The sequence below is a fragment of the Ursus arctos genome, unplaced genomic scaffold (genome assembly GCF_023065955.2).
Source record: "Ursus arctos isolate Adak ecotype North America unplaced genomic scaffold, UrsArc2.0 scaffold_2, whole genome shotgun sequence".
Classification (NCBI taxonomy): Eukaryota; Metazoa; Chordata; class Mammalia; order Carnivora; family Ursidae; genus Ursus; species Ursus arctos.
Window position 1 is genome coordinate 94,729,923 of NW_026622874.1, and position 17,659 is coordinate 94,747,581.

Genomic DNA, 17,659 nt, shown 5'->3' on the forward strand with positions numbered 1-17,659 from the left:
TGACAGACACAGAGACAGCCAGTGAGAGAGGGAACACAAGCAGGAGGAGTGGGAGAGAAAGAAGCAGGCTCCCAGCGGAAGAGCCCGACGTGGGGCTCGACGTGGGGCTCGATCCCAGAACTCCAGGATCACGCCCTGAGCCGAAGGCAGACGCTTAACAACTGAGCCACCCAGGCGCCCCGCAGGGATGTTTAACAATAGGAATTCTCTACTGTGCTGTACGGAGCGCCAACTAGCGCGACAATTTTAGAGAATCATTTGGCAACATCTGGTAAGGCAGAAGGTGCATACACCCTAAGATCCAGCAATTCATTTCCAAAGAAACTCTCACGCATGTGCACTTGTAGGTATTTATACGGATGTGTGTCATATGTTATTTGTAATAGCAAAACAGTGGGAAACAACCCAAATACTCATGGAGAGGAGAGACGTAAGCTGTGGCATACTCACACGGGGGAATCCTACACAGCAGTTACAGTCAATGAACCAGAGCTTTTCACATAAGCATGGATCGAATTTGAAAACATGAGGTCAATGAAAAAAGCAAACTGGAGAACGATATGTGCGATCTAAGACCATTTATGTAAATTTGCTAAAGCACGAAATAGATCTAAGTATTGTAATTGGATGTATACCTAAGTAGCAAACATAGCGGCCTCTGCAGTCACAAGCCCATCAGGCAGGCACTGGGCTGGCTGGGGGAGAAGGCTACCGGGCACTCACAGGGCTGTTCGTCAGCCCACAAAGTAATTTGAGCCCCTTCAGCAACAGGACCATCCTTTGGTTGGAGCTCAGAGTCAGGCACCAGTGCCCCAGGACCGTGTTGACTGGGGAGCGTGGCCTCTGTCAGCGATAAAGCAAGGAACACTAAGGGTTGTGTAACTTCTGATAGAGCCCTATCTTAAGTCAACTTCTCTCTCCTTGGGCCTCAAAACCTGCTTTGTTTAACTTTGCGCTCCTTGGATGAAGATATGATAAGGTCCCCAAGGTTTACATAAACTTAGAATGCCACAGAGTCTATTCCCCTCCATTCCCTAAGAGGGAGGCTTCAGGAGGTGAGGACACAAGACCCCACAGAGCTGAGGACGGAGGTCTCATGTCCCTCTCTCTCTTGCAGCGCCCTCAGCCCCCGCCTATCCCCACTGACTTTCCCTTGGGTTTCTTTCTTTTGCTTTCCCTTTTTCTCATTTTGGTTGCCAGTAAGGGATACTGGGCCAAAACCTCGAACTATAAAAGCTAAGCCAGTGGTCTCAAACTCAAGTGGTTACAGGGGATGAGCAGGTGATGGAAATGTGTACTCAGAGCCGGATGTAATACAATAGGTGGGGACTTCCGCTTCTTAGAAGATGAAGATGTCCATTTCCCTGTTCCTTCTGCCAAGTACAACTAAAGCCCCTGAACTTTATAGATAAAACAAACATGAGAAGATGGAAAGGTGGAGAGAAGGCAGACCAGCTAGGGACCTCTAGACCCAAGGACATGTTATGCCCTCATTGTCACCATCCTGCTAGCCACCTTCAGGCTCCTTGTGACACATGGTGAGTGCTCTGGGTTTTCTTTTTCCTTCCTGTCTCCCAGACCTGGAAATGAGGAAACAGGCAACTGGGAGACACCAATGGGCAAAGACAAAGAAAGCCCCAAAGAAGGGGCGCCTGGGTGGCACAGCGGTTAGGCGTCTGCCTTCGGCTCAGGGCGTGATCCCGGTGTTATGGGATCGAGCCCCACATCAGGCTCCTCTGCTGTGAGCCTGCTTCTTCCTCTCCCACTCCCCCTGCTTGTGTTCCCTCTCTCGCTGGCCGTCTCTCTCTCTGTCGAATAAATAAATAAAATCTTTAAAAAAAAAAAAAAGAAAGAAAAAGAAAGCCCCAAAGAAAGCTCTAGTCAAAGGACCAAGAAGGGGCAGCCTAGAAAGACAGAAACTTTAGACAATAACTCGTACTCATACCATTTGTGCAGCCAGAGCCTAGACTTCTTTTTTTTTTTTAAGATTTTATTTATTTATCTGACAGAGATAGAGACAGCCAGCGAGAGAGGGAACACAAGCAGGGGGCGTGGGAGAGGAAGAAGCAGGCTCATAGCGGAGGAGCCTGATGTGGGGCTCGATCCCATAACGCCGGGATCACGCCCTGAGCCGAAGGCAGACGCTTAACCGCTGTGCCACCCAGGCGCCCCCAGAGCCTAGACTTCTACCCTCCAAAGGCTGTACCAAAGCAAGCAACATCCCCACCAAGGTGGTGTGACATCCCCACCCCTTCAGTGTCAGCGGAGACCACATGGGGAAACAGGTCACCAGGGAGTACAAAAACACCACACATGCTCCCCCACCGGGTTGTATCAGAGGATGCCGTTGGTGGAAACTACCTGAAAAGCCAAAACTCCCATCCCTGTCCAGAAGTAAAGAGGAGCCACCCTCCTCCCTGCCCCACGTGCCAAACAAGACCAAATGGGGAACTTGGAACTTCTACTTCTGCCTGGCAATATGAGGAAGCCAGCCCCTCGCCCTTCTCCTGTAGTGTCAAAATAAAACATCTAAAACAGAAGGTTTACATAAGATCCAGACTCTCCGAACGTCATACAAAAATACCCAGCATTCAGCTGAAAATCGTGCGTCTTATGAAGAAACAGGAAGATCTCTAACTGAACGACCATCAATAGATGTCAACGCCGAGGTGACAGAGATGTCGAAATTTCCTGACAAAAATCATCTTAAACCAGCCATGATACATGCTGGAGGACCACGTAAAGAGAATGTTAAAGAATGTGTGTCATAGTCATGTCTCCAGGGCAGATCAAGCACCTTATGCCCCAAGGGTGTACTTAAGGGTATGTTAAACAAAAGGAAAGCATGGGCACTGGGGTGTGGGGGTGGGTTCAAGAAGGTTCGAGAAGGTTTCAGGTCACCGAAAGATTATCAAGCCAAATTAAGTTTCAGGTCAGAGGATGACCATCATGGCAGATTTAAACATTTTGTTTAATATTACCCTGATACCAAACCCAGACAACTACAATACAAAATTCGAAAACCTCACTATCGCTCAAGAATACAGACTCAGAAATCATCAACAAAAATATTAGCTAATAGAATTCGGGGTACATAAGAAGAATTACGCACCATGACAAGTGGAGTTTGTTCCAAGGCATGCGAGACAGGCTCATTATTCAAAAATCAATCAATATAAGCCACCACGTGAACAAGCTAAAGGAGAAAACTCACATAATCATTTCAACTGGTGCATAAAAAGCATTTGACAAAATTTAACACTGATTCATGATTTAAAAAATAAAAAAAAAAACTCTCTGAAAAATAGGAATAAAGGGCAATTTCCTCAACTTGATTAAGAGCATCTTCAAAAAAACCTGCAGCTAACATTCTACTCGATGGTGAAAGACTGGATGCTTCCACCCCAAGATCAAGAACAAAGCAAGAATGTCTGCTGTCACTACCCGTATTCAGCTAGTGACCAAAGTTGTAGCCAGAGCAGTAAGGCAAAAAAAAAAAAAAAAAGGAAATGCAAGGTGTACAGATCAGAAAGGAAAGAATAAATCTATCCCTGTTTGCAGACGACATAATTGCCTATGTAGAAAATCCCAAGAAATCTACAAAAACATTCCTAGAATAAGTGAGTTTAACAAGGTCTCGGGATACAAGATAAATATATAAAAATAAAGCGTTTGCTTTTTGTTAAGAGGACAAAAAGACAAGCTAGAGCGGAAGCTACAGTTGTGGTAAAAGTAATAAAGGGAAACCTCACTAAAATGTGGAGTTGGGAGGCCACCAGTAGGGGGAGTTCTCTCTCGTCCTACCACTCACGGTCAACAGCAAACCCAACAGGAAGAAACTACTGGCGAACTCATTCTACCTCATTAACCCCGCGGGAGGAGGAAAGGCTTTCCTACACCCCCGGCAACAGCCCAGCCAATGAGAGACTCTCACCACTCAGCCAATGAGAAGCCACTAGACTCTATGCTCCCAGTTTCCTCCAATGGACTTGTTTTAACAGCCTTCGAAACTTCCCCCTTTTCTATAAAAGAGCATTCCTCCCATGGACTTGCCTGTGGTTCCTCCCATGGACTTGCTCATTTGTCATAGATTTCAATTCTCCCTTATTCCCAAATAAAACCAATTTCTTCTGGTAAAATAACTGGCAGTTTCAGGGCACCTGGCTGGCTCAGTCGGTGAAGCATGCAATTCTTCATCTCCGGGTGGTAAGTTCAAGCCCCACATTGGGCAAGGAGCCTAGTTAAAAAATAATAACTGGCAGTTTTCTTTTTTTAAGGTTAACAGTGGCAAATCACACATTCAACAAAGGATTACTATGTAGGATATATAAAGAACCTTTAAAACACAAGAGCTAAAAAAAAAAAAAGCAAGCAATCCAATTATAACATGAGCAAAAGCTGTGAGCAGACATTTTAATAAAGATGATACACAGATGGCAAATAAGCACATGCAAAGATGTCTAACATCATTAAGTCATTAAGGAAATGCAAATTAAAACCATAGCAAAATACCATTACGCACCTATCAGAATGACTTCAGTAAAATACAGGGACGGTACCACATGCTGCTGAGGACGCAGAGGAACTGGATAGCTCACACGTTGCTGATGGAAATAACAAATGGTACAGCCGCTCAGGAAAGCAGTTTGGCTGTTTCTTTAAAAGTTGAACATACAACTACCATACAACCCCAAAACTGCATCTGTAGGCATTTATCCCACAGAAATGAAGACATGTTTGCAAAAAACCCATACATCAGTGTTTTTCAGCTGCTTTGTTTGTAACAGCCCCAAAGCGGAAACAGTCCAGACATTCTTCAAGCAGTGGATGGTTACACGAAAGATTTACATCCATACCAGGAGGTATCACTCAACAATAACAAGGGACGAATTACTGATACAACCTGGATGAAGAAGTATCATGCTGAGGGACCAAAATCTAACACCAAAAGTCACATTACCTATTGTGGGATTCCATTTATATAACATTATTTTTTTTTTAAGTTTTACTTATTTGCATCATCTCTGCGCCCAACATGGGGCTCGAACTCATGATTCCGAGATCAAGAGTCACGTGCTCCTCCGTCGGAGCCAGCCAGGCGCCCTTATATAACATTCTTGAAATGACAACAGATGAGTGATTGCCAGGGGCAAGGAGAAGGTGTGGCTATTAAAAAGAAGATGAGGGACCCTTGCGGTTTGGAAATGCTCTGCGTCCTACCACTGTCAATATCCTGGTTGCGATGTTGTACTATGATTTTACAAGATGTCCTCACTGGGGGAAACCTGATAGAGAGTACGGAGATCTCTGCATTGCTTTTTACTGTATGTGACTATCTCTGTATTATTTTTTACAACCCCATGTGAATCTACAGTGATCTCAAAATAGAAAGGTTAATTAAACAAAGAAAGATACTAGGTACCTTCAGCAACTGGAGTGTGCATGCCCTATTTTGAAACATTCTAACTCAGGCTTTAGAAAATCTTCGTGCTGGTCACAGAGACTCTGCAGGCTGAATTCTGCCCCTGGGCTGCAGTTTGCAACCCTTGGCCAAGCACTGGGAACATAGATTAGCGCTGTGATCAAATGAAATTGATAACAAAGTTTAAAACACACATGTAGCGATACGCATAATCATGACTGTTTATTTCTCATCCTCACACATCCGGACACATCATACACAAGTACTGCACACCCACACCCACACCCACACCCACACACCCTCCACCACACTGACACCTAGACGCTGCAGCCAAAGGGTGACATTTCTCCCGAGGACTCGGCAATCACAGTAGGCACAGATGGGTCCCCTGTGTACCCTTTTTGCTCTTCTCCTTGTTCCTGGTTTGCCCCCAGCAAGGGCATCTGGGCCCCCAAACTCCTCAAGCCTCAGGCTCTTCCCCCGCCCCGCCCCCACCCCTGCACACAGCTCTCACGGCTTCCCGTGCTGGACATTGTAAGAAGGTGGCCCCAGGGCCTTGATACCTACTCTCAGGGCTTGGACACTAGGCAGGAGATAAGGAACAGGCTAACCTAGCTGCAGACACTCTTCTCTCCCTTCCTCTTTTCCTAGCGCTTTGCTCCGTGGAATCACACACACATACACACACACACACATACACACACACACACACACACACACACACCATTCTACCCAATCACACCTAGTGCTTCCAGCCGCCACATCCTTCCCCACCCACTCCTGCCCAACCTCCTAGGGGACGCTTTCCTGTATCAACGCCTCAGAACCCTTCCTAACATCACTCAACCCTGCAGGCTTCCATTCCAGGAGCACGGGTCGCACCTTGGGTCTTGCTGCCTCTTACAGACCGGAGGCTCAAGAGTGGAGGGCATTGTGCCTGGAGCCCCGGAGCCTCCACCCCTCCCACCCCCCTCACAGTCCTCTCCCTTCCAAGAGGGTGTCATCCCCAGTTCCTCCCCACCCTCTGCAGCACACACACCGCACAGACAAGCTGCAGTCCCTGAGCACAACCGTGTTTGTTATTTTAACAGCTTTCTTGAGACGTAACTTACACACCCTTCCAGCCCATTATTTAAATCGGACTATTCAATGGTTATCAAGTATACGCACAGAGTTAAGCAGCCGTCTGCATCACCACCTGCAAGACAGTTTTCAGCACCCCAAAAAGAATCCCCGTACCCATTAGCAGACGCTCCTCATTTCCTCCCAACACCTCCACACCAGCCCCTGACAACCAACAATCGACTTTCTGTCTCTAGATTTTCCGACTCTTTTTTAATGGAATCACACAACGTGTCATGCTTTGTGACAGGCATCTTGAACTTACTGTAATGTTGTCAAAGCTTATCCAGATATGGGTGCCTTATTCCTTTTTATGGCCAAATAGTATTCCGTGGACGGACATACCACATTTGGTGAACCATTCACCAGCTGACACTTAGGTTGTCCCCACTTCTGGGCCACTATGAATAATGCCGCTCCGAACAGAACATTTGTGAACCTATTTCTCCTTTCCCTTGAGTAAATACCTAGCAGTGTAATCACTGGGGCAAATAGTAACTCTACCTTTTAAGGAACTGCCAGACTGTTCAAAAGCAGCCATGACATTTTACATTCCCAGCGGCAGAGGGGGTCCCCGTTTCTCCAGCTCCTTGGTACCATCTCTCCGTGTCCGCCTTTATGATTCCAGCCATCCCCGTGGGTATAAAGTGGTATCTCTTTGTGGTTGTTGTGGGTGTTCAGCTCAGGTCACGATCCCAGGGTTCCGGGATCGAGCCCCGCATCAGGCTCCTTGCTGAGCAAGGAGCCTACTTTTCCTTCTACTTGTGCTTGCTCTCTCTCTCTCTCTGCCAAATAAATAAATAAAATCTTTTTCAAAAAGATTGTATTTTTAAGTAATCTCTACACCCAACGTGGAACTCTGACTTACGACCCTGAGATCAAGAGTCATAGGCTCATGGACTGAGCCAGGCGAGCGCCCCATGTCTTTGTAGTTTCAATATGCATTTGCCTAATGGCTAACACTTCGCACATTTCTTAATGGGCTTCTTGGCCATTCATCCGTCTTCTTTGTCTGTTCTGAATGCCTATTCAGATCCTTTGGCCATTTTTAAAAATTGGGTTATTTGTCTTTTTATTATTGGGTTGTAAGAACCGTGGTAGATACTAAGCACAGAGCTGATTGGAGCTGTTTGCCCAGAGCCAAAGTCTTATTTGCAGAGTCCCTGAAGTTTGGCCCCTGTGCACGAAGCTTCCAGTGCAGCTGCCGCATCTCCTCACAGCCTTGCCCAGCACCCCTCTCCCATCCCTCAGCCTCAGGACTCAGGCACCTCTCCTTGCCCACCCCCCCAACCCAAGCAGGTCAGAACAAGCCCCTCCTCACAGGGGAGGAACTGGAAGCTCCGGGAGGAAAAGCACTTGCTCAAAGTCACATGGCTGGGGAGGGGCAGCTGGGCTCACAGTCGGGTCTGTCCAACTACGCCCCACGCTCTCTCCACACATTCCCTGCACATTTGTGTCCATTCTCATCCCAGCCCTGCGATGTGGGTCATGCAGACACCGTTTTCCTTGTTTTACAGAAGAGGAAGCTCAGGGAAGAGAGCTGATGGGACTGTCCTCAGCCTCGCAGATGGCAAGGGACAGAGTGCACAGCCCTCCCCCGGGGCACCACCCGCCAGGGACCCAGTCTCTGGCCGAAAGCATCTGAGCTCGGGCCCCCCTTAAACCTGGCCACATTGCCTCGGGGTTCTATTTCTCTTCTGACCCAAAGCTACCCCCACAAACAAGGAAACTGAAGCAGCCAGCAGTCCACTGAAATGGACCCGGGCTACCCGAAGCTCCTGCAGGACAGCCCCCACCCAGCACCAGCTGGGCCCTCTGGCCGGGCACTCCCAGCCCTGCCCTGCCCAGCCCCAACAGGCCCAGCCCAAGACCTTTGCCCGAGCAAGAAGCAGGACCCTAGTTTTCATGGGCCTCTCGCCCTGTTTCCCTTACTCTTCTCTCACCCCGGAGCCTGGGCACTGAGGGAAGAGGACACAAGCTGCACGCGTGTGGTTTGAAAGATGTGGGCAAACCAGAAAAACGCTTAGGTATCTCATCTTCCTTGGAGGTGCCCTTGGTTCCTACTAAGCTCCCTCGAGACAAACCAAACCCACAGGAACCCTTGCCCATCTGGGGACATCCTGGGTGCCCCGGTGGAGCTGACATACAGGAGAAGAGAAAGAATGAAAACTAAATAAGAAAAATCAAGTATGGGGCGCCTGGGTGGCTCAGTTGGTTCAGCATCGGACTCTTGATTTCAGCTCAGGGGATGATCTCAGGGTTGTGAGATCGAGCCCCGAATCAGGCTCCATCCTGGGCGGGGAACCTGTTTGGGATTCTCTCTCTCTCTCTCTCTCTCTCTCCCTCTGCTCTCCCTCAAATAAATAAAAATAAGTCTTTGAATAAATAAATAATAAACCTCAAGTTTCCTACATTCCCTGGACTAAGGCTGGATTACGAGTCTCATACTTAAGAGTTTCCTAAAGTGACTGAGCACCCCAGTAGCTTGCTGACGAATCTAACAGTTTACTCAAACCTACCAGCCTCGTTTCTCAGATTTGTCTCAGTCTCCATGCCTGTTGTTGAGAACCAGGCCAACCACTGGAAAAAAACACACAGGAAAGTAACATCCTGGAGGGGATTTCGAGAAAGAAACCCCTAACTTTTGGCAAGATGCTAGAACACTCACTGGAAATCCCCACAGAGCCATTACAGATGCCAGCCTGCTGATTGAAACAAGATCCGGGCTTGCACACAAAAATCTGACAAGCCTGCTCATAACTATTACAGTCAACTCCAAATTGTCCTTTAGGAATATTCTGGGGACACCTGGGGGGCTTAGCCGGTAAGGCGTCCGACTCTTGATTTCAGCTCATGTCTTGATCTCAGAGTCCTGAGTTCAAACCCCATGTTGGGCTTAAAAAAAAAAACCAGCAACAACAAAAAAGAATATTCTGGTCTCCCTTTAGATTATCTCCTGCGCAAGTCCCTGTAACACCCCTATTTTACCTGTGAGAAAACCCAACGGGCAAGGATGGAGGTCTGTCCAGGACCTCGAGCAACATCTAACACTGTTATCCCTCAGCACCCTGGTGTTCCTAACTCCAAGGGGTTAGTACCAACATCCATTCCCACCGAAAGCAAATTTTTCACTGTAATCGATCTGTGCGGTCATTTTTAGTATTTCAGTTGATAAGGCTAGCCGCTATCCTTTTGCCCTCACTTGGAAGAATGGAAATACTTAATGCCCCAGGATTTCACAGAGTATTTTACCTTAAAAGCTGATTTGGATGACAGAAGGTTTTCTGCGGGGGCGCCTGGCTGGCTCAGTCAGTCGAACGTACGCCTCTTGATCTTGAGGTCGTGAGTTCGAGCCCCATGTTGGTCTTAGAGATTGCTAAAGGAAATAAAAATAAATTAAAAAATTTTTAAAGTTTTCTGCAGGCTCTACTTTGTTAAAATAGGTAGATGGCTTGCTTCTCTGCTCCCCTCCTCAGGCACCTCTTGGAATACAGCATGCATCTGTTAAAACTTTTGGCCTTGAGGGGCGCCTGGGTGGCACAGCAGTTAAGCGGCTGCCTTCGGCTCAGGGCGTGATCCCGGAGTTATGGGATCGAGCCCCACATCGGGCTCCTCCGCTGTGAGCCTGCTTCTTCCTCTCCCACTCCCCCTGCTTGTGTTCCCTCTCTCGCTGGCTGTCTCTATCTCTGTCGAATAAATAAATAAAATCTTTAAAAAAAAAAAGAACTTTTGGCCTTGAAGGGACATAAAGTCTCCAAAGAAAAATTACAGCTTGTTCAAGTTTAGGGTAGATACTTAGGGCATCTGACCTTGGAATAAGGGCTACATGATGACCCAGATGAAACCCCTCATGACTGTTTAACACTGACAGGTGACCTTTTGACCCCCACTGACAATTTATAGGAAACTCCTCTAACCAATGCAAATTTTTCATGGTTTATTGATGGTTTAAGATGTTATTTATTTATTTCAGAGAGAGAGAGAGGGAGAGAGCATGAGTGGAGAGGCAGAGAGAAAGGGAGAGACAGACTCCCTGCCGAGCAGGGAGCCCGACGCCAGACTCCATCCCAGGACCCTGGGGTCATGATCTGAGGTAAAGGCAGATGCTTAACCGACTGAGCCACCCAGGAGCCCCAGGTTACTGATGGTTCTTATTTAAGGGATGATGATGGTAAATACCATCTACTATTGCAACTCCCTTGAAGTCACTGAGGTAGTACGTTTACCTCTGGCTGCTTCAGTCCAGTGGGCTGAGTTATATGCCAAAGCTAAAACCACAAATATTTATACCGATCATTGGTATGCCCTCAGGGTAATGCATGACTTTGGAATATTATGGAAACAAGGTGTCCTTATCGCCAATGGGAATAATATTCAAGATGGCTCCTATGTCCAAAATTTATTAAATATCATACTTTTGCCAGCTGTTCTCACTCTTGTTAAGATTCTAGGGACTCCAAACTTGACTCGTTAAGGGCCAAAGTAACCCACCTTGATGATCTTTCCGTGAAAAATGCCACTATCAAAGAGACCAAGAGCCAAACCTGTTATGATCCAGAGGGATGTTCTCTCAAATGACAGTTTTGGAAAAATTGAGAAAAGATGCCCAACAATTGGCCCCAGAGAGGGAAAAACAATACTGGAAATGTATCACTGTAGGTTCAATAAAAAGAGAGAGCTCTGGTTTGGACCAAATAATAATCGGCCCTACCAGAAATTCCAAAATTCCCACTACTTACAACTGTCTACGCATTAAATCACTGGTCTACTGACAAAATGATAGCATTCATGAACGAACATTTGTGGAGAAAAGTTCCTAAGGCCACAAAAAGTGCCTACCTCATTTGTCCCAATTGTTCAAAGGATAATCCAGGGAAACCCATTCATATAAATGGATTTCATACAGTTTCCGCATCACATGGATAAGTATGTTTTAGTCATGGTTTGTGTGTTTTCTCACTGGACCAAAGCTTTCTTTTGTAGACAGGCTAATCCTTCCTCTGCTGGAAAAGATGATCTATCACAGGGTACCTGACTGGAGACGATCGATGTCCTTAAGCAGCACACCTTGCAACCTGGAGATTTCATCTGTTGGAAGAGACACTTCCAGAAAGACTCATCAACCTCGCTGGAAAGGCCCCTATCAGAAACTGCAAACCAGCCCTGGGGCTGCCAGGGAAGAGGCTCTTGGATTCACGTGATGCATCTCAAGAAAGTACCAGACCCTGGAGCACCTGGATGGCTCAGTCTGTTAAGTGTCTGACTCTTGATTTCAGCTCAGGTCACAATCTCAGGGTCGTGAGATCAGGCTCCAAGCCCAGCGTGCAGTCTGCTTGTGCCTCTCCCTCCCCCACTGCTTTCTCTCTCTCTCTCTCTCTCTCTCTCTCTCTCTCTCAAATGAATGGATAAAATCTTTAAAAAAAATTAAATTAAATTAAAAAGGCACCACATCCTGATGGGACCTGCGCACCATCTGGTGACCTGAAAAGCAAAGATGTTCCAGAATGTCCCAACCAGGCCTGGATGCCTTTTTCCCTTTTCCATGGAAGGAAAAATGCCCTTTCTGTGCATTTCTCAAGCCTTTGCAGAAAGGGGAAACCTCTTCTCTTGATTACGGTCTTTCAGAAACAGCCTTATCGTGATCCCAGGACAAACTGATTTTTCACTTGCTTTTTTCTGAAGCCTTCGAAGGTTCAGAATGCATAAAAATCCTTCTTTCATCTAAACTATTAACTGACCCAAAAAATTTAAAAGGTAAACTATTTAAAATAATAATAATAATTTTTAATTGAGCTACCCTATGACCCAGCCATTGCACTACTGGGTATTTACCCCAAAGATACAGACGTAGTGAAGAGAAGGGTCATATGCACCCCAATGTTCATAGCAGCATTGTCCACAATAGCTAAATCATGGAAGGAACCGAGATGCCCTTCAACTGATGACTGGATTAAGAAGCTGTGGTCCATATATACAATGGAATATTACTCAGCTATCAGAAAAAACGAGTTCTCAACATTTGCTACAACATGGACGGCACTGGAGGAGATAATGCTAAGTGAAATAAGTCAAGCAGAGAAAGACAATTATCATATGATTTCTCTCATCTATGGAACATAAGAACTAGGAAGATCGGTAGGGGAAGAAAGGGATAAAGAAGGGGGGTAATCAGAAGGGGGAATGAAACATGAGAGAATATGGACTCTAAGAAACAAACTGAGGGCTTCAGAGGGGAGGGGGTTGGGGGAATGGGATAGGCTGGTGATGGGTAGTAAGGAAGGCACGTATTGCATGGTGCACTGGGTGTTATACGCAACTAATGAATCATCGAACTTTACATCAGAAACCAGGGATATACTGTGTGGTGACTAACATAATATAATAAAAAAATTTAAAAAAAATAAAATAACAATAATAATTTTTAAAAAATAAAAACCAACTATTAACTGACGATGGATCCTTATCCAAATCCATGGCCTCTGAATTTACAACTTTACAGACTGTATTATTTGATAACATTTGTTTTCAACACAGTTCTTTTGAGATAACAATATTTTTTATTTTTTTAAATTTCTTTTTAAATTTTTTCAAAATTTATTTATTTATTTCGGGGGGAAGGGGAAGAGAGAGAGGAAGAGAGAGACTCTCCAGCAGACTCCCTGTTGAGTGGGGAGCCCCACACAGGGCTCAATCTCATGACCCCCTGAGATTACTACCAGGGTTGAAGTCAAGAGTCAGAGGCTTAACCAACTGAGCCACTCAGGTGCTCCTCTTTTTTTTTTATTTTTATTTTTTATTTTTGGGGCACCTGGGTGGCTCAGATGGTTAAGCGTCGGCCTTCAGCTCAGGTCAGGATCCCAGGGTCCTGGGATCAAGGAGGGGAGCCTCCTTGCTCGGCGGGGAGCCTGCTTCTCCTTCTCCTTCTACTGCTCCCCCTGCCTATGCTTGCTCACTCCGTCAAATTAATAAAATAAATAAAATCTTTTAAAAAAAAGATTTTTTTCAATCACTGAACTCTACCTCTGAAACTAATAATACACTATTTGTTAATTAATTGAATTTACATAAATGCATTTTAAAAGATTTTATTTTTGAGTCATCTCTGCACCCGACATGGGGCTCGAACTCACAACCCTGAGATCAAGAGTCGCACCCTCTTCTGACTGAGCCAGCCAGGCGCCCTGAGGTGATACTATTTTTTTAAAAGTCTCTGAAGCGTTGCTGCTCTGCCAAGAGATCAGTTCTTACTTCATCCCAACACTTGCACTGTATCTTCCCAATGCGCGTGATTGGTTCCTTCCGTGCACTCGTGCAGTGTTTACTATTCTGCTTTCATGGCTGCTTTAAGCAGGGACTTCCAGAAGTCAGCTGCGAGTCCAGGTTTGCCTTCATAGGGAGACACGTTTCTTCCCTAAACTGGAAAAGATGCCTGTAAACATTTTCGGTTGGCTACCTTCCGACCTAGGGTCCCGGTTTAGAACCAACATACAGTGTGAAATCGTCATGTTACTTTTGAGTCCGTACTTGCCCATCGATCTTCCGTAAAAACAATGTACCCAAAAAGGTGATGCGGGCTCAACACTTTAAGATGACCTCCAACGCTCATAACCTTAAGAAGAACACAGACTTCAGATGAGAAGTACCTGAGAGTTCTCCGTCCTCACTCTCCTTGTTACTCAAATGTGGCCCTAAGTGGTTTCCAGTTGCTATGTACTTTTCTTCCAGTGTGGGTCCTTCCAGGCACTGAGGGACAAAACCACTCTATACAAAATACCTAACTCTTGATCAGCGATGCTTTCAAGGAAAGATCTTGATCTCAAAGAAGGAAATGTGAAAATTAATGAAGGGGAAACCTCACTGAAGGGGACCTGGGATGCTGGAAAGGGAGGCTGGTAGGGGAGCCTACCATTCCATGCCAATTACAGGAAGAATTGTCAACTGCTGACCCCAAGAGAAGAATCTCAACAGGACAGAATCATCAGTTATAGGCCCCCAAACGGAAAGATGTGCATATGGCATCTTCTGTAAGAAATCGACCACCTCTGCCACTCAGCCAATGAGAAACCATCGTTACTCTGAACTCTTGCTTCTCTTTAATGGACCTTTGTTCAAAAGAAGCCCTCCCAACTTCTTCTTCTTCTCCATAAAATAATGTTCCTCTCCTTTGGTTGTTGGACTTCCCTGAGGCTCGTTCGTCCTGGGTTGTGATTCTCTGCTTTTCCCGAATAAACCCATGTTTGCTGGTAAAATAACTGGCAGTTTTACTTTTTTTTTTTTTAAAGATTTTATTTATTTATTTGACAGAGATAGAGACAGCCAGTGAGAGAGGGAACACAGCAGGGGAGTGGGAGAGGAAGAAGCAGGCTCATAGCGGAGGAGCCCGATGTGGGACTCGATCCCGGTACACCGGGATCACGCCCTGAGCCGAAGGCAGACGCTTTAACGACTGCGCTACCCAGGCGCCCCTGGCAGTTTTACTTTTAAGGTTAATAGGAGCAAGTGTACTGTCAGTAACATCTCTGACTTCCCACCTTCACCTAGATCAAACCTTTCACCACCATTTCATTAAGGTGGATCACAGCACTCACTCGGGCCCAGAGGGAGGGAGGACAAGTCTGTTCAGGAGGAAGGGCATCAGTGAGGAGGACGGACTTCTGGGAGGGGAGAGCAGCTCTGCTAAAGGTATCCAGAATCACTGGAGGAATAAGAGCTAAGGGAACGGCAGTGGGGCTGGAAGTGAATTTGAGTTCACTTGCTTTGGGCCATCTTCTCGGTGCCTCTGGTGGGAAGAAGCGGGGCCCTGGTTTCCGAGCGCAGACCTCCAGAGCCTGGATCAAGCCCGGATTGTGAGCCAGCCAGGGCGGCGGCTGCCGCAGAGGCCGGAGAGACCGAGGAGCAGGTGCGCAGCTCCCCGGGCACCCGCCCACTCCGGATAACAGCCCCGGCCACGCCCACACTGGGTCCTTCCAGGCCCCATGGGTCCCGGCCAGCTGGCAGAGACCCCCTTCCCCACGCTGCCTGTGCCAATGACGCCGAAAATGTGGGGAGGTCGGGCAGTGTCAAGCAGATTGTGATTTGTACCGCAACCCCTGCCGGCCCCGGAGAATTCGCTTGGGAACAGTCGGGGACGAGGAGCGAGGGGCGGGGTGGCAGGCCCCGGCCCCGCCCTGTCTTGGCACCCCCCACCCCGAACTGTGCGCCACGCCCGTCCAAGTCCTTCCTCCCTGTGCGCTCGGTGAAGGTGGGAAGAGGGGCCACGTCACTGTCCCCAGGCCGGGGGAACCGCGGCTCCGCCCCTCCCACCCCCGCCGGAGCGCTGGGCACGGATCTAAGACACCGGCCCCAGCTCAGGGCCAGCCCAGTCGCCGTCGCCCGCCCACAAAGCCACAGGCAGGTGCAGGCGCTGCCGAGGCGCGAGCCCGCAGAGCGGAGCCGTTAGCGCGCGCGTCCGTGCGTCCGTCCTTCCGTCTGTCCGTCCGTTGAGGCATCCGTTCGTTGGCGCGCAGCAGCTCCCGCCCAGGCCCAGCGGCCACGGCCCGTCGTCGCCCCGCACCCTGAGCCGCCCGGCAGAGCCGGTTTTGGCGCCGCAGCCATGTCCATGGGCCTGGAGATCGCCGGCACCTCGCTGGCCGTGATGGGCTGGCTGAGCACCATCGTGTGCTGCGCGCTGCCCATGTGGCGCGTGACGGCCTTCATCGGCAGCAGCATCATCACGGCGCAGATCACCTGGGAGGGCCTGTGGATGAACTGCGTGGTGCAGAGCACCGGCCAGATGCAGTGCAAGGTGTACGACTCGCTGCTGGCCCTGCCGCAGGACCTGCAGGCAGCCCGCGCCCTCATCGTCGTGTCCATCCTGCTGGCCGCCTTCGGGCTCCTCGTGGCGCTAGTGGGCGCCCAGTGCACCAACTGCGTCCAGGACGACACGGCCAAGGCCAAGATCACCATCGTGGCGGGAGTGCTCTTCCTGTTGGCCGCCTTGCTCACCCTGGTGCCCGTGTCCTGGTCGGCCAACACCATCATCCGGGACTTCTACAACCCGCTGGTCCCCGACGCGCAGAAGCGGGAGATGGGCGCGGGCCTGTACGTGGGCTGGGCGGCCGCGGCGCTACAGCTGCTGGGGGGCGCGCTGCTCTGCTGCTCTTGCCCGCCGCGCGAGAAGAAGTACGCGCCCACCAAGATCCTCTACTCCGCGCCGCGCTCCGCCGGCCCGGGCACCAGCACAGGCTACGACCGCAAGGACTACGTCTGAGGGGCAGCCGCGGGGAGACCCCAGCCCCCCTCGAGCGGGAGCGCCCACCAATCCGGCGTGCAGCCTCTCATCCGAGACCAGCCCACCCCAAATGCCGGGAGCTCTCTCATTGGACTGGGAGGGACCAACCCAGCGGCCCCTTCCCCAGCCGCAGGCCCCCTCACCGCCCCCAGGCCGGGGAGCGGGACCACGGCGCAGGGCACCAGCCCGCAGGGACGGTGAAACCTTGCTCCTCCGGAGCGCGGGGCTGGGGTGGCTGCGGCTACTTGCCAGCCCCGTCGGGCCGCAGCCCCGAAGCCCGCGCTGGGCAGGGACCGGCAGTCTTGAAAAGGGCCAGTTGATATTTTTCAATAAAAGCCTTTCGTTTTGCATTTGCGGGCGCCTCCTTGTCCTGAGTGCCGGCCTCCACCTCCCTGCAGAACACCCACCCCCCTACTCCCCACCCCGCCAGGGTTGGCCTTGGCTGGATTCTGCTCCACGGCTGGGCTGCCCGCTGCCCGGAATGAAGCTTAGAGAGGGCAGAGGTTGGGTGACTGAGAAAGTGGGGTTGGAAACTGGGCTGAGCGCGCCCTAGGTGGCCATTTGGCCGACTCACTGGGGATTCAGACGTGGAAGGCCCAATCTAGAGAGGCGGTAGGAGCGGTAACGCCTGTTCGGTGGACAGAGGCGTGGGGGGGGTGTCCGGGGCCCTCTTCTCTAGCCTGTGCTACCTGGGTTTGTACTCCGAGCCACCCCCGCCCCCAGTGTGGCTGCGCACTAAATCTTCCCTGTGTGCGTGAAAGAGCACATTCAGTGCGATGATTTCATATTTGAAAGAGGAGAACAAAAAGACCTGCTATTTTTGCACAACACAGCATCAAATGTAA

At 49.0% G+C, this 17,659-nt stretch overlaps 1 protein-coding gene across 1 annotated transcript; it reads left to right on the forward strand.

The window, feature by feature from the left end:
* The first annotated feature begins 15,907 nt into the window (after positions 1–15,907).
* On the forward strand, positions 15,908–17,147 carry CLDN3 (claudin 3). Its single transcript, XM_026516368.3, has one exon. It carries the CDS (start codon positions 16,137–16,139, stop codon positions 16,791–16,793), a length of 657 nt encoding a protein of 218 aa, XP_026372153.1. The 5' UTR covers positions 15,908–16,136; the 3' UTR covers positions 16,794–17,147.
* Positions 17,148–17,659: the final 512 nt, after the last annotated feature.